A 20795-nucleotide genomic window follows, 5' to 3' on the forward strand; every position below is an offset into this window, starting at 1 on the left:
ACTGCTGTTGTGTCCTTGGGCAAGTCACTCTACCCACCTGCTCCCAGTGCCCACCCACACTGGCTTAAATATAACTTAGATAATGGTTTTCATTATGTAAAGTGCTTTGAGTCGCTTGAGAATAGCGCTATATAAATATAATTCACTACACTTCACTTCCAGCTGCGTGTGTGATTCCAAAGGTCAGCTTCCACGTCAGCCCTCCCGTTATCGCTGTCCTCTATCACTTGCAGATTTACTCCTGTTGAAACTCCTTCCCCCGTCTCTCCTTCCTGGTGGCAGCCGTCTTTCTTCTCCGTTTGAAGCGTCTCGTTGGTGTGAGTCTAGCTGCCCACGTACGTTGCTGCTATGTTCTCCATGTTTTGTTTTCCCTCTTTGCCGTGCTGACTTAGCGCTTCATTAAATGGGTGTCTTGTTTCCTCCTCAGCGCCCCGGCGCAGACATTCTCTGGCATCCTTGCCCCTTGCATGTAAAACATTTAAATTCTTGGCATTCTCCCACAATATGGCTAGGCTGAAGTCAAAGTCTGCATACTCGGACCTGCTGGTCATGTATGACTTTGAAATATTCTGGTCCCTCCAACGTTTCAAATTAAGTGGTGAAAGGAAGTAAATACGCTTTTTCATTAAATTTTACACGACAGAAGCGTGTTCCATCAAAAACGTGAGTTTGTGGCGACTTCAGTCTTCAGTATCACCGTTTCCAAAGTTACGATACTCCCGTATACTAAAGTATTGTCCGATCATTACCTTATAAAATTCGAAGTTCAGACGCATGTTCGTCAAACTAATAATAATAATAACTGCTATAGCAGCCGCAACATTAATGCTGCCACAACAACGACTCTTGCTGACCTACTGCCCTCGGTAATGGCCCCGTTCCCAAAGTATGTGGGCTCTATTGATAACCTCACTAACAACTTTAACAACGCCCTGCGCGAAACCATTGATAGTATAGCACCGCTGAAGTTAAAAAAGGCTCCAAAAAGGCATACGCCATGGTTTACTGAAGAAACTAGAGCTCAGAAATTATTATGTAGAAAGCTGGAACGCAAATGGCGCACGACTAAACTTGAGGTGCACCATCAAGCATGGAGTGATAGTTTAATAACTTATAAACGCATGCTTACCTTAGCTAAAACTAATTATTACTCAAATCTCATCCGCATTAATAAAAACAATCCAAAATTTTTGTTTAGTACAGTAGCATTGCTAACCCAACAAGGGACTCCTTCCAGTAGCTCCACCCATTCGGCAGATGACTTTATGAAGTTCTTTAATAAGAAAATTGAACTTATTAGAAAGGAGATTAAAGACAATGCGTCCCAGCTAGAAACTGGGTTATAGTAACACAGATACGATTGTATATACGGCGGATACTGCAAATATCCAAAATAGTTTCTCTCGTTTTGATGAAATAACATTAGAAGGATTGTTACAACGTGTAAATGGAATAAAACAAACAACATGTTTACTTGACCCACTTCCTGGGAAACTTATCAAGGAGCTTTTTGTATTATTAGGTCCATCAGTGCTAAATATCATAAACTTATCACTTTCCTCGGGCACTGTTCCCCTTGCATTCAAAAAAGCGGTTATTCATCCTCTCCTTAAAAGACCTAACCTCGATCCTGACCTCATGGTAAACTACCGACCGGTGTCTCACCTTCCCTTTATTTCGAAAATCCTCGAAAAAATTGTTGCAGAGCAGCTAAATGAACACTTAGCGTTTAACAATCTATGTGAAACCTTTCAATCCGGTTTCAGGGCAAATCACTCGACTGAGACAGCTCTCGCAAAATTGACTAATGATCTATTGCTAACGATGGACTCTGATGCGTCATCTATGTTGCTGCTCCTCGATCTTAGCGCTGCTTTCGATACCGTCGATCATAATATTTTATTAGAGCGTATCAAAACACGAATTGGTATGTCAGACTCAGCCCTGTCATGGTTTAACTCTTATCTTACTGATAGGATGCAGTGCGTCTCCCATAACAGTGTGACCTCGGACTATGTTAAGGTAACGTGTGGAGTTCCCCAGGGTTCGGTCCTTGGCCCTGTACTCTTCAGCATCTACATGCTGCCGCTGGGTGACGTCATACGCAAATACGGTATTAGCTTTCACTGTTATGCTGATGACACCCAACTCTACATGCCCCTAAAGCTGACCAACACGCCGGACTGTAGTCAGTTGGAAGCGTGTCTTAATGTAATTAAACAATGGATGTCCGCTAACTTTTTGCAACTTAATGCCAAAAAAACAGAAATGCTGATTATCGGTCCTGCTAGACACCGACCTCTATTTAATAATACAACTTTAACATTTGACAACCAAATAATAAAACAAGGTGACTCTGTAAAAAATCTGGGTATTATCTTCGACCCAACTCTGTCCTTTGAGTCACACATTAAAAGCGTTACTAAAACGGCCTTCTTTCATCTCCGTAATATCGCTAAAATTCGCTCCATTTTGTCCACTAAAGACGCCGAGATCATTATCCATGCGTTTGTTACGTCTCGTTTCGATTACTGTAACGTATTATTTTCGGGTCTCCCCATGTCTAGCATTAAAAGATTACAGTTGGTACAAAATGCGGCTGCTAGACCTTTGACAAGAACAAGAAAGTTTGATCATATTACACCTGTACTGGCTCACCTGCACTGGCTTCCTGTGCACTTAAGATGTGACTTTAAGGTTTTACTACTTACGTATAAAATACTACACGGTCTAGCTCCAGCCTATCTTGCCGATTGTATTGTACCGTATGTCCCGGCAAGAAATCTGCGTTCAAAAGACTCCGGCTTATTAGTGATTCCTAGAGCCCAAAAAAAGTCTGCGGGCTATAGAGCGTTTTCCGTTCGGGCTCCAGTACTCTGGAATGCCCTCCCGGTAACAGTTCGAGATGCTACCTCAGTAGAAGCATTTAAGTCTCACCTTAAAACTCATCTGTATACTCTAGCCTTTAAATATACCTCCTTTTTAGACCAGTTGATCTGCCGCTTCTTTTCTTTCTCCCATGTCCCCCCCTCCCTTGTGGAGGGGGTCCGGTCCGATGACCATGGATGAAGTACTGGCTGTCCAGAGTCGAGACCCAGGATGGACCGCTCGTCGGGACCCAGGATGGACCGCTCGCCTGTATCGGTTGGGGACATCTCTACGCTGCTGATCCGCTTGAGATGGTTTCCTGTGGACGGGACTCTCGCTGCTGTCTTGGATCCGCTTGAACTGAACTCTCGCGGCTGTGTTGGAGCCACTATGGATTGAACTTTCACAGTATCATGTTAGACCCGCTCGACATCCATTGCTTTCGGTCCCCTAGAGAGGGGGGGTTGCCCACATCTGAGGTCCTCTCCAAGGTTTCTCATAGTCAGCATTGTCACTGGCGTCCCACTGGATGTGAATTCTCTCTGCCCACTGGGTGTGAGTTTTCCTTGCCCTTTTGTGGGTTCTTCCGAGGATGTTGTAGTCGTAATGATTTGTGCAGTCCTTTGAGACATTTGTGATTTGGGGCTATATAAATAAACATTGGTTGATTGATTGATTGATTGATTGGGGACCTTGCTGTTACACCCCAGTCTTTTAACTTTTTGAACATTTCTTCATCTGCAATATAGGGAGTCCCACGATTGAAACAATCCGCTAATCTCTCATTACTTCATAAGCCAGCAATGTGTTGTTTTTGATATTACCAGTCACAATTAACTTGTACTCAGCTGGGAAAAGAAGTATATATACTTATTATGTCATCCATTTATCAAATATTATGAACTGTTACAGGCATATTCAATAATCATGCTAATATGAAAAATTTAACTTAAAGGCCTACTGAAATGAGATTTTCTTATTTAAACGGGGATAGCAGGTCCATTCTATGTGTCATACTTGATCATTTTGCGATATTGCCATATTTTTGCAGAAAGGATTTGGTAGAGAACATTAACGATAAAGTTTGCTACTTTTGGTCGCTAATAAAAAAGCCTTGCCTGTACTGGAAGTAGAAGCCGATGTGCACGTGACGTCACCGGTATGAGGGCGCCTCACATCCACACATTGATTACAATCATGGACACCAGCAGCGCGAGCGATTCTGACTGAGAAAGCGACAATTTCCCCATTAATTTGAGCGAGGATGAACGATTCGTGGATGAGGATAGTGAGAGTAAAGGACTAGAAGAAAGAGAAAAAAAAGACAAGGGCAGTGGGAGCGATTCAGATGTTATTAGACACATTTACTAGGATAATTCTGGAAAATACCTTATCTGCTTATTATGTTACTAGTGTTTTAGTGAGATTATAAAGTCATCCCTGAAAGTCGGAGGGGTGTGGTGACCGCCAGTGTCTCTGAGTGAAGCCATGGAGGAGCCAAGAAAGTCACAGCTGCCTCTTTGACAGCTGCAGAAAGAACGACACAAGCTCTGCTCATGTTTTATGGTAAGAGCCGACTTAGTCCCACAATTTAATCACCGAAACCTGCCGGTTGACATGTGGTAGAGAAACATGTTCGCTTGAACGCTCTGTTCCATATTAAAGCTTCACAACAAACAAAGAAACTTTGTTTGTGTTGCTACAGCAGGCCGAAATACACCGCTTTCCACCAAATGCATTCTTTTTTGTAGTATTCATTATTAATTGAACAAATTGCAAAAGATTCAGCAACACAGATGTCCAGAATACTTTGTAGTTATGCGATTAAATCGGATGACTTTTAGCCGTGAGTGGTGCTAGGATAAAATGTCTGCTACAACCAATAACGTCACAAGCACGCGTCAACATAAGCGTCATCGTTCCGCAACGTTTTCAACAGGACACTGCGCGGGAAATTTTAAATTGCAATTTAGTAAACTGAACCGGCCGTATTGGCATGTGTTGCAATGTTAAGATTTATCATCGATATATAAACGATCAGACTGCTTGGTCGGTAGTAGTGGGTTTCAGTAGGCCTTTAAGGCAGTGATGGAGGCCATTGCTGGAGAGGTGAAAGGATATGTGGGCATGGAGGTGCAGAATTTCGACCAAGCTGTCGTAGCATGTCTGCTTCAACGAGATGAAAGGTAGGGAGAGTGTGGAGGGACACAGCTGACGGGCCGACAACGGGCGGAAAGCAATAGCGCAGGCCCACCTGGAGGCCAGGAGGCGGGGCATGCACGGGGCGACACTGCAGCGGCAATCTGAGCCAGGTGCGTATATTACACACCTGCTCACAATCTGTCTATCTGCTGCTAAAGTACTAAAAGGCCGAGGGAGGAACGAGCCAGAGAGCAGCACGGAGGAGGAAACAACGGCCAGCAGACGAGAAGCGCGACGACCAACACGGAGAGAGCGATGACGCACCCCCGCAGCGGACGCAAGCCCCGGACGCCGATAGGCGTGCAGCGGCAGCAGACAGGCCAGAAGAGCGCACTGAAAAATGACGCGACCAAAGGGCCAGCTGACCAAAGGTTTATTGAAACAATAAATCAAGGTCAAAACTGCTATGATGCGTCATGTGTCAGGTGTCCTCGCAACCCACACGAGGACGGCAGGAAGTCCGTTACATTGGCGCCCAACCGAGGAAGACCTGAAGAAGCGGAGGACGACGGCGTCATCTGGGCTCTCGTGGCGAGTTACACCAGGCTGCTCGAGGAGAAGCGCCGGGAGACAAAAATGCTGGAAGCGCTGTTGGAGCAGACCGACCAACAGGGCGAGCTAGCGGCCAACACAAAAGAAGTTTACGTTGACAAAGACATTTATGTTGATGACGGTAAAGAAGAAGATGAAGTTTATAAGGAATACATTTTCATTGAAGATGAAATTTACGTTAATGGTGAAGTCTACGTTAATGATAAAATTTATGTTAATGATGAAGATTACGATGAAGATGACGATGATGATAAAATTTATGTTAAAGAAGAAGTTGATGATGACGGAAAATAAGTTAAAGAAGGTGAAGTTCAAGAAACTGATGAAGAAAAATAAATAATTTAAGAAATTCTGGAAGATAACGAAGATGAAGAAGATAATGAAAATTAAGTAGAAATCAAAGATGAAGACAAAGTCGGAAAACCTCAAGAAATTGAGAGAAAAGAAGAAGTTAAAGAAGAAGAAGTTGATGATGACGGAAAAGGGGTTAAAGAAGTTGAAGTCCAAGGAAATGATGAAGAAAAAGAAATAATTGAAGAAATTCTGATGGATAAAGAAGATGAAGACGGAGAAGGCGAAGAGGACAAGGAAAAACTCACCGAGGACAAGGAGACAGACATTCTTGGAGAAAGGCAAGAAAATAAAGAAGAGGACAAGGAAAAACTCACCGAGGACAAGGAGACAGACATTCTTGGAGAAAAGAAAGAAAAGGACGAAGAGGACAAGGAAATACTCACGAAAGACAAAGAAGCCAGAGGGCTGCAACAATTTTTTTCCCCGCTTCGGGAAGGAAACGGGAGGAGTGGGGCTGTGGAGAGACATAGCCGACGGGCCGACAACGGGCGGGAAGCAGCAGCGCGGGCCCACCTGGAGGCCAGGAGGCAGGGCATGCGGCGGCGAGGAGAGGCGTGACATACGCGGAGCAACACTGCAGCGGCAATCTGAGCCAGGTGTGTATATTACACACCTCCTCAACATCTGTCTATCTGCTGCTAGAGTACAAAAAGGGCGAGGAGGAACGAGCCAGAGAGCAGCACGGAGGAGGAAACAGCTATGATGCGTCATTTTGTCAGGTGTCCCCGCAACCCTCACGAAGACGGCAGGAAGTCCATTACAGAGAGGAATTAAAAATACCCTTGCTAAAACCCGATGGTTTTGGCGACCAGCTAGCTTCTCCACTCCTGCAGCCACTATACCAGTCAGCCACCACCCAGCTATCATAGACATCACCTTCCCTATTACACCTGCTGTCGCTGGCAGACCACCTGCTGTCACCACCAGACCACCCATCAGAATGGAGTTTCCCCAGTTTGGAGAGTCCGGAGGCTCATCCGATGTCACAGACTTCATCGAACAGTGTGAAAACTTTCTAGCACTCCGCCCTCTGAGCGATGCTGAGCTGGTGGGAACCCTCAATGCTGTATTAATAGGTCCTGCCAGGAGTTGGTGGTCGGCAGCCCGAAGTAATATAACCGGCTTGTCAACATTTAAGCCGTTTTTCCTTGAAGCCTTTTTGCGAACTGACTACCAATCCGAGATTGAGATACAGCTGCACTCCAACTTTCAAACCCCTAATCAGTGTTTATGGGATTTTCCATATGATTATCGTGCCCTCTGCCTGAAATGGAGACCTGACATGGGGGAAGGCGAGATTGTGCGCCTCATACTCGGTGCCTGCAATCCCAGGTTGGCCAATGGTTTACGTGGCATTGTGAGAACGGTAGAACAGTTGGTCAAGGTGGGCTCCCTGATTGAACGGGATTGGACTAACCAGGGGCATAGCCAGACAGATTTCACTGGGGCACGTGCCCCAGTGTTGATCTGCAGTGCCTCAGTAAAAGTTTCACCAATAAAAAAAAAACGCTTCAGAGTTCTAAGTCTACATAACATAGACAACAGCGCACATACTACTTAGTATGGTAATTGATTGCTACTGTATTCACTCCAAGTAACAATGAGCACATGGCTAATTAATATGGTAATTTATTCACGTGTGGATCGAGACTTCAGTTGACAGAGAGAGAGAGAGAGAGAGAGAGAGAGAGAGAGAAAGAGAGAGAAGATGCGAATCACTGCGTGAGGTAGGTAACTTTAGCCAACAACAATTTGTTAGATACATTATTTTGATTTTGATTTGACTCAAACTGTAACTTCTAGATGGATTTAAGAAAGTTATTCACCCGCAGCAGGGAAGAAGCAGCAGGAATGAGAGCAGGGAAGAAGCAGCAGTAATGAGAGATATAAGTGAAGTCCTAGCTAGCTAGGCAACATCATTGTCTTAAGTTGATGCTAAGTTAGCTAACATTATTCCTTGTATCAAGACAAACATATTCATTTGCTGTACGAGCTGTCGGGGGAATTTCCAATGAACATGAAACATAATGTTGGTTATTGTCTGCTGGTTCTGCATCAATGATGATTTGGAGTAAGCATGTGTGAGTTGAGTGCTTCTCAAATGGTTCATCTTCAGGAAGAAAAACATTTTTCCAGATCATCAAGTCGCGAGCCAAATTTTTAAATCATTCAAGTTTATTTCACAGAAAAATAGCACAGTAGACTTGTCTTGTTAATCGGTGTGACTTTGACTAAAATAATCTTGTTTTGTCACCAGAAAAATGGCTACAGCTATAGCATCTGGTTTTGTTTCCAGAAAAAATAGTAACATTTCTGTATTTGTTTTCAAAAAGATTGCTGAAAATATCGGGTTTTGTTGCCCCATTTAGATTTAAAAAAAAAAAATGTCCATGTCTGTCCTGAGTCCTCCTCCAACTTGTTAGTCAGTTTGCCTTTTGCTAAAATACTCACTAATAGTCACTAGAAAAATGGCTAAAAATATCTGGTTTTGTTGCCACATTTTGATTGTTTTCTCCCTAAACTTTTTTCTTTTTCATGCACACATCTGACTGCGACTCACTGAAAATGACACACAATCCACTTTTATGTCACGACCCACCAGTTGGGAACCACTGGTCAACCGTATAACAGTTACTGTAATATTTCCATGTCTGTCCAGAGTGATTGACCACTTTGCAAAAATGAAAACGAGACGTTACAGTTTACTTCTCAGAAAATGATTCCCTGAACGGACACACAACAGCTGTTCATTTATTCTACTACCGTGGCTTTATTGTTTTGTGGATATCTAATAGTTTTGTGTATCTGAAATAGGATTAGCCACATTGCCATTAATGGAAATTAAATAATATAAGAGAACCCAGAGATGTAGAGGTGCTTTATTTTTTGTTTTACTTTTGTAGATGTTAAATTTGCAGATGATTACTCCAATATATATTTCAAAAAGATTCATTGCTCTTCCTTTTTGCTTTTACCAGTAGCAGTTTAGAAGTCTGGAGTAAAAAAGTGCACAAGTAGGTCAAATGCATTAGTTAATTTCAGGTGGTTAATCAAAGATCCATACAACATAACCTGATATGATTTCATAGTTTAAAGCACTATTTATGTATTTTTTATGATAAATAAGTGCTAAAAATGTTTTTGCTTGCGCGCTTTGCACGCTCACATGAATTATTTGTGCCCCAGTACAGTATTAGGTCTAGCGACAGTAAAGAATATTGGAGTCGTGTCCAACAATGCAACCCTCCAAAATGATCTGTAAAGAAAATGGAGCCTAGGCCGAGTCGAAGTGGGGCCGACCTTCCCAGTGGGCACTCATCCTTAGTTCATCGTCGAGGTGACGTTGAAATTACGTCGCGACATCACTCAACCATATCCCGACCAAATCACAACCAACTGACCCCACCACACCATATGTTGCAAATCTGGTTAGTTTTCATCATTGGGGGACATCGTCATTTCAATGTCGTTTCAACGTGTACAATTTAACTTGCCAACCATTCTGCGCGCGCATCGGCCATTTGCAACTGAAGTTTATGACAGTTTTCAACGAAACCGCCGCTTGATGGCAGTGTGCTGCACCACACACGCCACCTACCGTATCACAGCGAACTATCCAGCAAGCAAGACAAAGAGCTTTGAAGATTTGAATTTGAAATCGAACTATTTCACTGCAAAAGCAAACCATCGACGTCCATAAAGATTCAGGTTTGTACCTTGAGATAATACTGGTTACATCGATATAATTTTGGCCCTTTCACAAGAGGGATGCAGGAAAACGAGAAATTTATCTCACGCCTATTCTCAACGGTTTTTTGGACTGCATAAAATGAAACGTGGAGGGAGGGTATGGTTTTTCTTTCTGAGCAAACTTTTTTTTCCTCCCCAAGCAGAAAACTAACAATTTTTTTCTCCACCTCCCCAAAAGCAAACAATTGTTTTTCCAGGCTAACACAAAACAAAAAATGTTTTTGGGTGCTGTACCCATTGTCTTTTACAGCCGCGCCAGTCATTGCATTAATTTATTTCCTCTTGATTTTGATCTTCAAAACACCCGTCTGAATGGCAGTTAGGTATTTCTGTCTCAGTTTAATGTTTATTTAAAATGTTGCCGGTTTATTTTAAGTACAGGTACTTTTTAATTAGTTTGACTTGTTAGCAAGGCTTGTTGTCTCAAAAGGCAAGTCCACAGGTCGTCCATAAAAGGATCCACGAAATATAAATGCTATGATCTTCACTTATGTTTTTATTTTACTGATAACGCCAGTACTGCTGTTCAAGAGCTTTCGTCAAGTATTGAAACTTCTTAATGTTTTCACTGTTGACCTGTTGGCCAACATGTACACGAAAATATATGACAATAAAATATCCAGACAGATTTTGTTTCATATGTTTTATGATTGACAATAAAAGACTGCACGCAGTGCAGAATTTTTTGGGGGGTACAACGTTTTTTCTTTTGGCACGAGAAGGCAACAAACTTTTTTTTTTTGCAGAGCTTACAGGAGCAAACTTTTTTTTTTTATATATATACTTCAGGAGAACAAACTATTTATTTTTCAGTTTTTGCTAAACAATCTCTTTTTTTCCCAAAAAAACATACCCTCCCCCACGTTTCATCTGGTCCGCCCCTAAGTCTATGTACATGTACCACTACCGGTAATTGAAAAGCAAAACGTTAATGCAAGGCAATGTACCAATGATTTCAGTTTATGCATATATGGAACGACACAGTACACTTGCTATGATACATATAATACCAAAAAGGATAATTTTTTGATAATACTGTACAGTCCTGATTTGCAGAGACAGACCTTTGGTGTGCTTCTTCAATATGGCAACATACCAACGCAGATGGAGAAAAGTTCATGCTGAAGTTGCAGCGTTAGTTCAGTCTAGTAGCAGCGATGAATGGGCCAACACTGCTGAAAACATGGAGCCACAGATGCCTTCACGTCAGGGGTCGGAAACCTTTTTGGCTCAGTGAGCCATAGAAGCCAAATATTTTAAAAAGTATTTCCGTGAGAGCCATATAATTTTTTTTACACTGAATACAACTATAAGCGTGCATTTTTAAGAAAGACCAACATTTTTAAAGTATAATAAGTCTCTTATTCTTTTTAATAACATTGTTATTCTGAGGCTAACTAAAAATAAATAAAATTCTTCTTACCATTAATGCGACTTCTTGAACAAGTGCGGTAGAAACCAGATGGATGGATGAAAATGCATAAGAATGTTTTATATTTTGAACATAATTTTGACACTGTATTTACCAGCGGAATTATTCATTACTTATCGTGTTAAGCAATGTCAGCTAAGATTTATCTGAGAGCCAGGTGCAGTCATCAAAAGAGCCACATCTGGCTCTAGAGCCATAGGTTCCCTACCCCTGCTTCACGTGATGATTCAGGAACCGAGTCCACAGGGACAGCACATGCTGCAGACTCTGATTATGGCTTTACAGATGGTGTGCTGTCTTCGGACAATCCTGATTCAGATGCCGGTGGCATCAACACTGATGAGGATACAGAGCAAGGAGACAAAGAAGAAAGTCTCAGCCAGGAGTTTGCAGGTTGGGCAACTAAACACAAATGCACCCGCTCTGCCCTCAACGACATGTTGGTGATTCTTCGTGGGCATGGTCACCAACTTCCGAAAGATGCCAGGACACTGTTACAAACCCCCCAGCATGTTGATACAGACGATAAATGTGGCGGGCGATATGCCTTCTTTGGCATAGAACATCAAATCATTAGGGTCTTGGCTAAAAATCCACTGCCTTTCGAAGCCACTGTGATAGCACTGAATGTCAACATAGATGGAGTTCCCTTTTTTCACTCTTCTAGTGTACAGTTCTGGCCTATTCTTTGTGCATTTAATTCACGACCACCATTCATAGTAGCACTATTTTGCGGTGAGCACAAGCCAGATCCAGTTGAGGATTACTCTGACGACTTTTTACGTGAACTACAGGAGCTGAAAGAAAATGGCCTATCTTACAATGGGAAAACCTATGAACTTACTCTGAAGGCATTTGTTTGTGATGCTCCTGCAAGAGCATTCCTGAAGTGCACGAAGTCCCACACGGGATACTTTTCCTACGAGCGATGTACCATAAAAGGATCCTACATCGCAAACAGAGACATTCTGGAATCTGTTGAAGCCTTTCCTCATCGGACCAAAGAAGAATTTAACAACCTCAATTATATGGGAAGCCATCAAAATCGCAAATCACCTCTGATTCATGCGGGCATATCATGTGTTAAACATTTTGCACTGGACTACATGCACATGGTCTGCTTGGGAGTTGTGAAGCAAATTCTCATTTTTATACGACAAGGCCCACCCATATGTAGACTGTCTCATTGCCAGAGATGTCAGATTTCAGAATCTCTTGTCTCCCTGCAAGGCAAAATCCCCAGCGAGTTTGCCAGGCAGCCATGGTCACTGTCAGAGCCACTGAACTGAGACAGTTTCTTCTGTACACTGGTCCAGTGGTGTTGCGAAATGTTGTGTCCCAGCAGATGTACACTCATTTCCTAGCTCTCACTATTGCTGTGACTGTGCTGCTGAACTCTGATGAACAGAAGAGGGACAGTTATCTGGACTATGCCAAACAACTCCTTGTACACTTCGTGAGACACTGTAAAGCTGTGTACGGTAACACTTTCACGGTTTATAGAGTGCACAGCCTTATTCACTTGCCAGAAGATGTAACATTTTTCAAGTGTTCTTTGAACGATATATCAGGATTCCCCTTCGAAAACCATCTACAGACAGTGAAGAAGTTGGTCAGGAACTCCCAGTACCCAATAGCACAAGTTGCCAAGCGACTGACTGAAGTAGACGACTGCAATAGTCCATCCTCTCAAAAGCCCTCCTTCACTCACATCTCGACTAGGGAAAGGGACATGTGCTTCCTCTTACACAATGAAGACTTTGCCTTTGTAAAGGAGAAAACACATGATGGCAAGGTTGTCTGTGATGTTATCAAGCAGAACCACACAGATAATTTATCCACCAAGCCTTGCCACTCAAAGCTGATCAACATTGTCTGCATCTGGAATCTCAGAGACAGAATGAGACGGCGCCTGCTGGAGCGAGAGGGATTGTCGCTCAAAGTGGTTTGCTTGCCTTATCAGAATGGATATGTAATGTTCCCTCTTCTGCATGAAGTGGAGAAGTTGTAACCTTGTCAACCCATTCAGGTACTTTCAAAGAACATGGATGTGCCAAAACCAGTGAATCAATAGTATTGATCAACTTGCTAGACTGATTAGGGCTGGGCGATAAAACAATAACAATACATATTGCGATAGACATGTGATCGATATCAATAGAAAATGGGGTCGATAGAACGTTCGATAATTTCACTGAGTTCTGTTATAAAAAAAATAATAAGAAATGCAGAGCCGGAACCGCACGGCATTCTGGGGGGTGTAAGCAAAGGAAGGGCTTTAGCCTCTCGACCTATCACGGCCGAGCCTGAACTTCAAGGCATTCTGGGAAATGCTAACAGGAAAAAAAAAAGAAGCAACGATTGACTGATACTTTTATTAGTAGATTGCACAGTACAGTACATATTCCCTACAATTGACCACTAAATGGTAACACCCGAATACGTTTTTCAACTTGTTTAAGTCGGGGTCCACGTTAATCAACGAAACGGGAATATGAGTGTGGCAGCACGAGAGGAAATTGTAAATAAAAAAGGAAACGTCACGTCACCAGTTTGGCAGTATTTTGGATTTTTAAAGTCCAATTTGAATCAGAGTAATACTGTCTGCAAACTTTGCAAGGTCGTCGTCCCGACCAAGTCTTGGAACACGACAAACTTATTTTACCACCTGAGCCGCTCTCACCCGCTGGAGTACAGCAGCAAACAGCCACAACATCAGCTGGTGCAAGTGGAACAGCACCGAAGCGGCAACAACAGACCATCATCGAGAGGTACTTGGCAGCAGTGCCATACAACAAAAATTCAAAACGTTATAAAGAAATAACGGATGCAGTGGTGTATCAATTAGCGAAAGACATGCTACCGCTCAGCATAGTTGAGAAGTCTGGGTAAGCATTTATTTAATGTCAATATTTGCACATCGACCAGTATTTTCATTTATTTGACTGTTTTTCTTAATGCTGACTTCGTTCTAAAGGTTAAAGGTTATATTTAAAATAAAGGTATTTAAATTCAGCCTTTTTTCTCCTGGTCTTTATTTAGAATAGTTTTTCTTTTTTTTTATCAATAATTATCAATATCGACTAATACGGAACACTTATATCGTGATAAATTTTTTAGTCATATCGCCCAGCCCTAAGACTGATGCTTGTTTTTTCTTGAAGTTTCAGAATGTGGGCTGGAGCCGTGTTTGAAGAGAACGGGACAGAGGAAGAGGGTGTGGTACCTGAGAGTTGGATCAGCAATGGAGAGGTATTGTGGCCTAATGGGGTCAATGCCGCTAAAGCCATCACAGAGCAAAAGAACCTGGGCAAGAGCTGGAGAATGTTCAAGCTAATCAAGATTAAAACATCAGGTTTGTCAGTCTTCACATTTTAATGTAGAATGCTTATTTAACAGACAAGAAGCTCATTTCCTAGACTTGGAATTCATGGGTTGCATTTATTGCAGGGACTCAAACAGAATGTGATCAGTACAACATCATAACCACTGCAGAAGTCATTGAGGACAAACTGGAAAGTGGCAAAAGAAAAATCCGAGATAATTTTGTCTCAGGTATTAAACAGGGCCACTTCTTCCTTAAGTTTGTAATTGAACACATACAGATTCATGTCACATTGCAAGTTTATGCTCAAGCTGCTGATGACAATGAGGACTCTGGTTTTGAGATTGAACATCCACAGAAGGACTGCAGTACTGGTGAGTGTTTGGTAGTGATTAGTGGTGTTTTAACTCTGTCCCCAAGAACATGCTAGAAGAAATAAAGGCAACAAATCGTATGTACCAGGGTACTTAATTTAAGATTTAATACATCCATCTATCCATTTTCTACCGCTTATTCCCTTTTGTGGTCGTGGGGGGCGCTGGCCCCTATCTCAGCTACAATCGGGCGGAAGGCAAGGTACACCCAGGACGCCACCTCATCGCAGGGCCAACACAGATAAACAGACACCATTCACACTCACATTCACACATCTGATTGTTATAAACAAATGTTTTGGTTTGTTGCAGTGTGCCAAATGGTTGATGCTGACCTCCCCAAGCCTCCAAGCAAGGTAGCTCCAAGGAATAGCCCGAGGTCCCCGCTCCCTATGCAGTATCAAGAGTCCTCCACTGAGCATGCCACCAAGTCCAACAAGGGTTCTGGAAAATATCGAGAGGAGCAGAGTTCACCATCTAGGAGTCCCATGCATTCCCAGAGATCACGGTCAAGGTCCACCTCCCGCAGTCCAAGAAGGTCCTTTACTAATGGTTCCAAAGAGTCCTCCAATAGAGGTCCCGGGAATTCAACCAAGAAGGGTTCTGGAAATTCATCCAGTAAGGGTTATGGGAAGGACTCAAAGGTGACTTCAAGAAATAGGTACAGGTCCCTACTGCCTCGGCGGTATGGAGAGGAGTACAGGTCACCATCTAGGAGTCCCATGCATTCCCAGAGATCACGGGGAAGTTCCATTTCCCACAGTTCCAGCGGAGAGTCTTTCGAGGGTCCTGAGTCTTCAAAAAGTTCCAGGAAGTCCTCAAAGGGTTCAGGAGAGTCCTCCAAGATTTCTGGAAGGTTCTCCAGGCAACTCTTCATGCACATTCATCACCCCAGGACAACTCAGATAACTTTTCAAACACAGAAGCGAGTAAGTTCCCCCATTATTTATTTAATTTATTTATCAGCATGTACAACTTTAATTGAAACTAACTGACTGTGGTCTCTTCCAGAATTTCAGCTAAAAGTCCTTTACCTGCTGACCGACATCCGCAACAACATTTAGCAGCTGGGCCAAAGGTACGAGCCGGAGGACTCTTCCTTCCATGTGCAGAAATTGGAGACAGTGGGAGAACTACTCGACCTTGACGAGTTGATAAAAACTCAACCAAGGAAGACAGATTTGCTGGTAAGTAATTATAACATTATAATTGTGTAGCTGTTTTTACATCGGAAACATTATTGTATTTAGGTAGAAATTTCAGATTATGAAATCGTGTAGATAAAACAGGCCCTATACTTGAATGTATGTATGTGTTTGCCAGTCCCTGTGTATGCTAAACACATTCTCTTGTATATTTGCAGAAAGCCAGGCTCTCAAAGATTGGTGGATATGACTTAAAGAGCTGTTTAAGCACCAACATGGACAGGTATTTTCCTCTTTCTCTACATATATATTAAAAATAGGCGATGTAAGACCCAACTTCTAATCTATGAGTGCTAGATCAGGAATAATAATAATGTAAAATTCCGTACTTTTTGGCCTGCATGTATGACTTGCGTGTTCAATTTCAGGCTCATGACAAATTAATTAATGTCCAATCTGAACATAAAGGAGAGAGGGGGGAAAACTGGCTTTGCCGAGACAAAGCTGCTCGATGTAGTCACAGGTGAGTTTGTGTGTGTGTTTAATAATTACATTAACTTGATAGAGATAGGGATCACTCTGTATTGCAGTTACTTGTAAACAAGTATACTCTGAATATTGCACAAGATAATAATTTTTGGGTACATCTCATGTACCCTTAATTAATTTGTGTTATTTTTGCCTGTTTACAGCTAGTGTCTTGGATACCCAGAAGGGGACCGAAACGATGGTCCATGATGCCATAAAAAATCATTTCAAATATGCCCCAGGACAGAAGGGAGGAATAGGATGGGCATCACAGGCTAAATAAATAATAATATTGATTGACATCCTCGATTTTCTTTGTACTTAATTTTAAATTTGCATAAACAGGATTCATCCTGGAGCTATATATAAACTATGTTTTGTTGTCTTTAATTATATTGATATATTGGTTGATATTACGTTGATAATTGGTTGGTTGATATTGGGTTGATCTTAGGTTGAAACTGAAAGTTGAATCAACTTTGAAACATTGACGTTGATTCTACGTCGGTATTTAAACGTTGATCCAACTTTAATATTCAACCCAAATCCAACGTTATTTCAACACAGGAAAATAATGTTGTTTGACGTTGATTAAATGTCTCTGTGCCCACTGGGTTGCCTCCTTAATTTGCGTAGTGACAGAGACACCCGGAGAACTTGGGTGCGTTTGTTACATCCTCACATAATATTTGCTTGTTTCCCTCATCCTACACCCAACCAAGCCTCTGCCACACTGCTCCCTCTAGAGTGCTCAGGATGGTATGGCCATAAGATGAGAAATATGCCTCAAAATCAGCGTTTTAAATGTGATGTGCTGGTTGACAGGACCTTTCCCCACAGAGAAAAGCGTGCGTGACCCAAAAATAGCTGCTCTTTTTTCTGCAAGTACTTATAGCCTTTGTGACAAAAGCAAAACGGGAAAGGGTGCCTTATGCTGGGAGCGTCGCCAAAAGCTTACAGAACCTGGTATTTCCATGCAGCGTCCCATCCAAGTTCTAACCAGGCCCGACCTTGTTAGTAATTAGTATCTAGCTTCCGAGAGCTGATGAGATTGGGCGTGCTCAGGGTAGTATGGCCATAAATTTGACAGGATGTAAATTTAGTTAGTAGTAGAATACAGTGATTGCAAGAAGCAGAGTAAGCTCTTGAGTTGTCATTACTATTTCGTTACTATGTAATTTTATATTCGCAACTTAATTTTTTTTTATTGTGAATGGCAATAGTAAAGCACCGTTATTTGTATTATATGGAGCTAGTGCTATTGTAATGCCAGCATTAATAAGAGCCATAGTAGTACTGGACGGCTCCTGCAGGAAGCGCGTTGAGCTGGGAGCTCTACCAGGGGACACCTGACTTCCTTCTTGCAGTCATTACAGACTTGAGCAAAACAAAGTTGTGTCCTCATATCTGTACGACTCAAACATCTCCCTTCTCAGGTGCAGGTGTCTATGTAAATAGTTTTACCCACGAGTGTTTAAACATGTTTGAAAGAGTATATTTTTATGATATGTGTTTTTTCAGTCAACAAGGCTTTATATATGACTAAGCTAAAGCTAATTGCACTGCCGATGTCGAAGTGGATGCTAACTAGGGATGGGCGATACCACACTTTTAGGATTCTATACGATGCCGATACTTTTTCTTGCATTTTCATCGATACTGATACCATTAATTTCTTATGGCCAATTTTTGTCAGTCAAAAATATTATTACTATTGTTATTATTTAAGACAAATCACAAGACAAATACAGACCATTTATACAACATTTATTATGGTCAATATATAATAAAAGTAAAATTAAAATAAATAACATAAATATCTCCTCTCTGAGCTGCAACCTTATCGTGGTAGAGGAGTTTGCGTGTCCCAATGATCCTAGGAGCTATGTTGTCCGGGGGCATAAAACCCCCTGGTAGGGTCTCCCAAGACAAACAGGTTCTAGGTGAGGGATCAGACAAAGAGCAGCTCGAAGACCTCTATGAAGAAGAAAAAGTATGGACCCAGATTTCCCTCGCCCGGATGCGGGTCACCGGGGCCCCCCTCTGGAGCCAGGCATGATGGCGAGCGCCTGGTGGCCGGGCCTGTTCCCATGGGGCCCGGCCGGGCACAGCCCGAAGAGGCAACGTGGGTCACCCCTCCAATGGGCTCACCACCCATAGCAGGGGCCATAGAGGTCGGGTGCAATGTGAGCTGGGCGGCAGCTGAAGGCAGGGCACTTGGCGGTCCGATCCTCGGCTACAGAAGCTAGCTCTTGGGACGTGGAACGTCACGTCACTGGGGGGGAAAGAGCCTGAGCTAGTGCGCAAAGTCGAGAAATTCCGGCTGGATATAGTCGGACTCACTTCAACGCACAGCAAGGGCTCTGGAACCACTTCTCTCGAGAGGGACTGGACCCTCTTCCACTCTGGCGTTGCCGGCAGTGAGAGGCGACGGGCTGGGGTGGCAATTCTTGTTTCTCCCGGGCTCAAAGCCTGTACGTTGGAGTTCAACCCGGTGGACGAAAGGGTAGCCTCCCTCCGCCTTCGGGTGGGGGGACGGGTCCTGACTGTTGTTTGTGCTTATGCACCAAACAGCAGTTCAGAGTACCCACCCTTTTTGGGAACACTCGAGGGAGTACTGGAAAGTGCTCCCCCGGGTGATTCCCTTGTCCTACTGGGAGACTTCAACGCTCACGTTGGCAACGACAGTGAAACCTGGATAGGCGTGATTGGGAAGAATGGCCGCCCGGATCTGAACCCGAGCGGTATTTTGTTATTGGACTTTTGTGCTCGTCACAGTTTGTCCATAACAAACACCATGTTCAAACATAAGGGTGTCCATATGTGCACTTGGCACCAGGACACCCTAGGCCGCGGTTCCATGATCGACTTTGTAGTTGTGTCATCGGATTTGCGGCCTTATGTTTTGGACACTCGGGTGAAGAGAGGGGCGGAGCTTTCTACCGATCACCACCTGGTGGTGAGTTGGCTGCGATGGTGGGGGAGGATGCCGGACAGACCTGGGAGACCCAAACGCATTGTGAGGGTCTGCTGGGAACGTCTGGCAGAGTCTCCTGTCAGACAAAGTTTAAATTCCCACCTCCGGAAGAACTTTGAACATGTCACGAGGGAGGTGCTGGACATTGAGTCCGAGTGGACCATGTTCCGCACCTCTATTGTCGAGGCGGCAGATCGGAGCTGTGGCCGCAAGGTAGTTGGTGCCTGTCGGGGCGGCAATCCTAAAACCCCTTGGTGGACACCAGCGGTCAAGCTGAAGAAGGAGTCCTATCAGGTCCTTTTGGCTCATAGGACTCCGGAGGCAGTGGACAGGTACCGACAGGCCAAGCGGTGTGCAACTTCAGCGGTCGCGGAGGCAAAAACTCGGACATGGGAGGAGTTCGGGGAAGCCATGGAAAACGACTTCCGGACGGCTTCGAAGCGATTCTGGACGAAGCAGGGGAAGCAGTGCAGTATCAACACCGTGTATAGTGCGGATGGTGTTCTGCTGACCTCAACTGCGGATGTTATGGATAGGTGGAAGGAATACTTAGAAGACCTCCTCAATCCCACCAACACGTCTTCCTATGAGGAAGCAGTGCCTGGGGAATCTGTGGTGGACACTCCTACTTCTGGGGCTGAGGTCGCTGAGGTAGTTAAAAAGCTCCTCGGTAGCAAGTCCCCAGGGGTGGACGAGATCCGCCCGGGGTTCCTTAAGGCTCTGGATGCTGTGGGGCTGTCTTGGTTGACAAGACTTTGCAGCATCGCGTGGACATCGGGGGCGGTACGTCTGGATTGGCAGACCGGGGTGGTGGTTCCTCTCTTTAAGAAGGGGGACCGGAGGGTGTGTTCCAACTATCGTGGGATCACACTCCTCAGCCTTCCCGGTAAGGTTTATTCAGGTGTACTGGAGAGGAGGCTACGCCGGATAGTCGAACCTCGGATTCAGGAGGAACAGTGTGGTTTTCGTCCTGGTCGTGGAACGGTGGACCAGCTCTATACTCTCCGCAGGGTTCTTGAGGGTGCATGGGAGTTTGCCCAACCAGTCTACATGTGCTTTGTGGACTTGGAGAAGGCATTCGACCGTGTCCCTCGGGAAGTCCTGTGGGGAGTGCTCAGAGAGTATGGGGTATCGGACTGTCTTATTGTGGCGGTCCGTTCCCTGTACGATCAGTGCCAGAGCTTGGTCCGCATTGCCGGCAATAAGTCGAACACATTTCCAGTGAGGGTTGGACTCCGCCAAGGCTGTCCTTTGTCACCGATTCTGTTCATAACTTTTATGGACAGAA

The 20795-nt window shown here is 43.7% G+C and overlaps 1 protein-coding gene across 3 annotated transcripts; it reads left to right on the forward strand.

The window, feature by feature from the left end:
- Nucleotides 1-224: 224 nt before the first annotated feature.
- On the forward strand, nucleotides 225-17136 carry LOC133564374 (uncharacterized). Of its 3 annotated transcripts, XM_061918628.1 has the most exons (9): nucleotides 228-335; nucleotides 14323-14513; nucleotides 14609-14713; nucleotides 14795-14857; nucleotides 15170-15786; nucleotides 15869-16044; nucleotides 16221-16285; nucleotides 16431-16525; nucleotides 16695-17136. In XM_061918628.1, exons 2-6 carry the CDS (start codon nucleotides 14330-14332, stop codon nucleotides 15878-15880), a joined length of 981 nt encoding a protein of 326 aa, XP_061774612.1. In that variant the 5' UTR covers nucleotides 228-335; nucleotides 14323-14329; the 3' UTR covers nucleotides 15881-16044; nucleotides 16221-16285; nucleotides 16431-16525; nucleotides 16695-17136. The 3 variants fall into 3 exon arrangements, with proteins under 3 accessions (XP_061774611.1, XP_061774610.1, XP_061774612.1); XM_061918627.1 differs by having other exon boundaries at nucleotides 225-335; nucleotides 14621-14857; XM_061918626.1 differs by having other exon boundaries at nucleotides 227-335; nucleotides 14609-14857.
- The last annotated feature ends 3659 nt before the right edge of the window (nucleotides 17137-20795 follow it).

This window comes from Nerophis ophidion, linkage group LG13 (genome assembly GCF_033978795.1).
Source record: "Nerophis ophidion isolate RoL-2023_Sa linkage group LG13, RoL_Noph_v1.0, whole genome shotgun sequence".
NCBI classification, from domain to species: domain Eukaryota; kingdom Metazoa; phylum Chordata; class Actinopteri; order Syngnathiformes; family Syngnathidae; genus Nerophis; species Nerophis ophidion.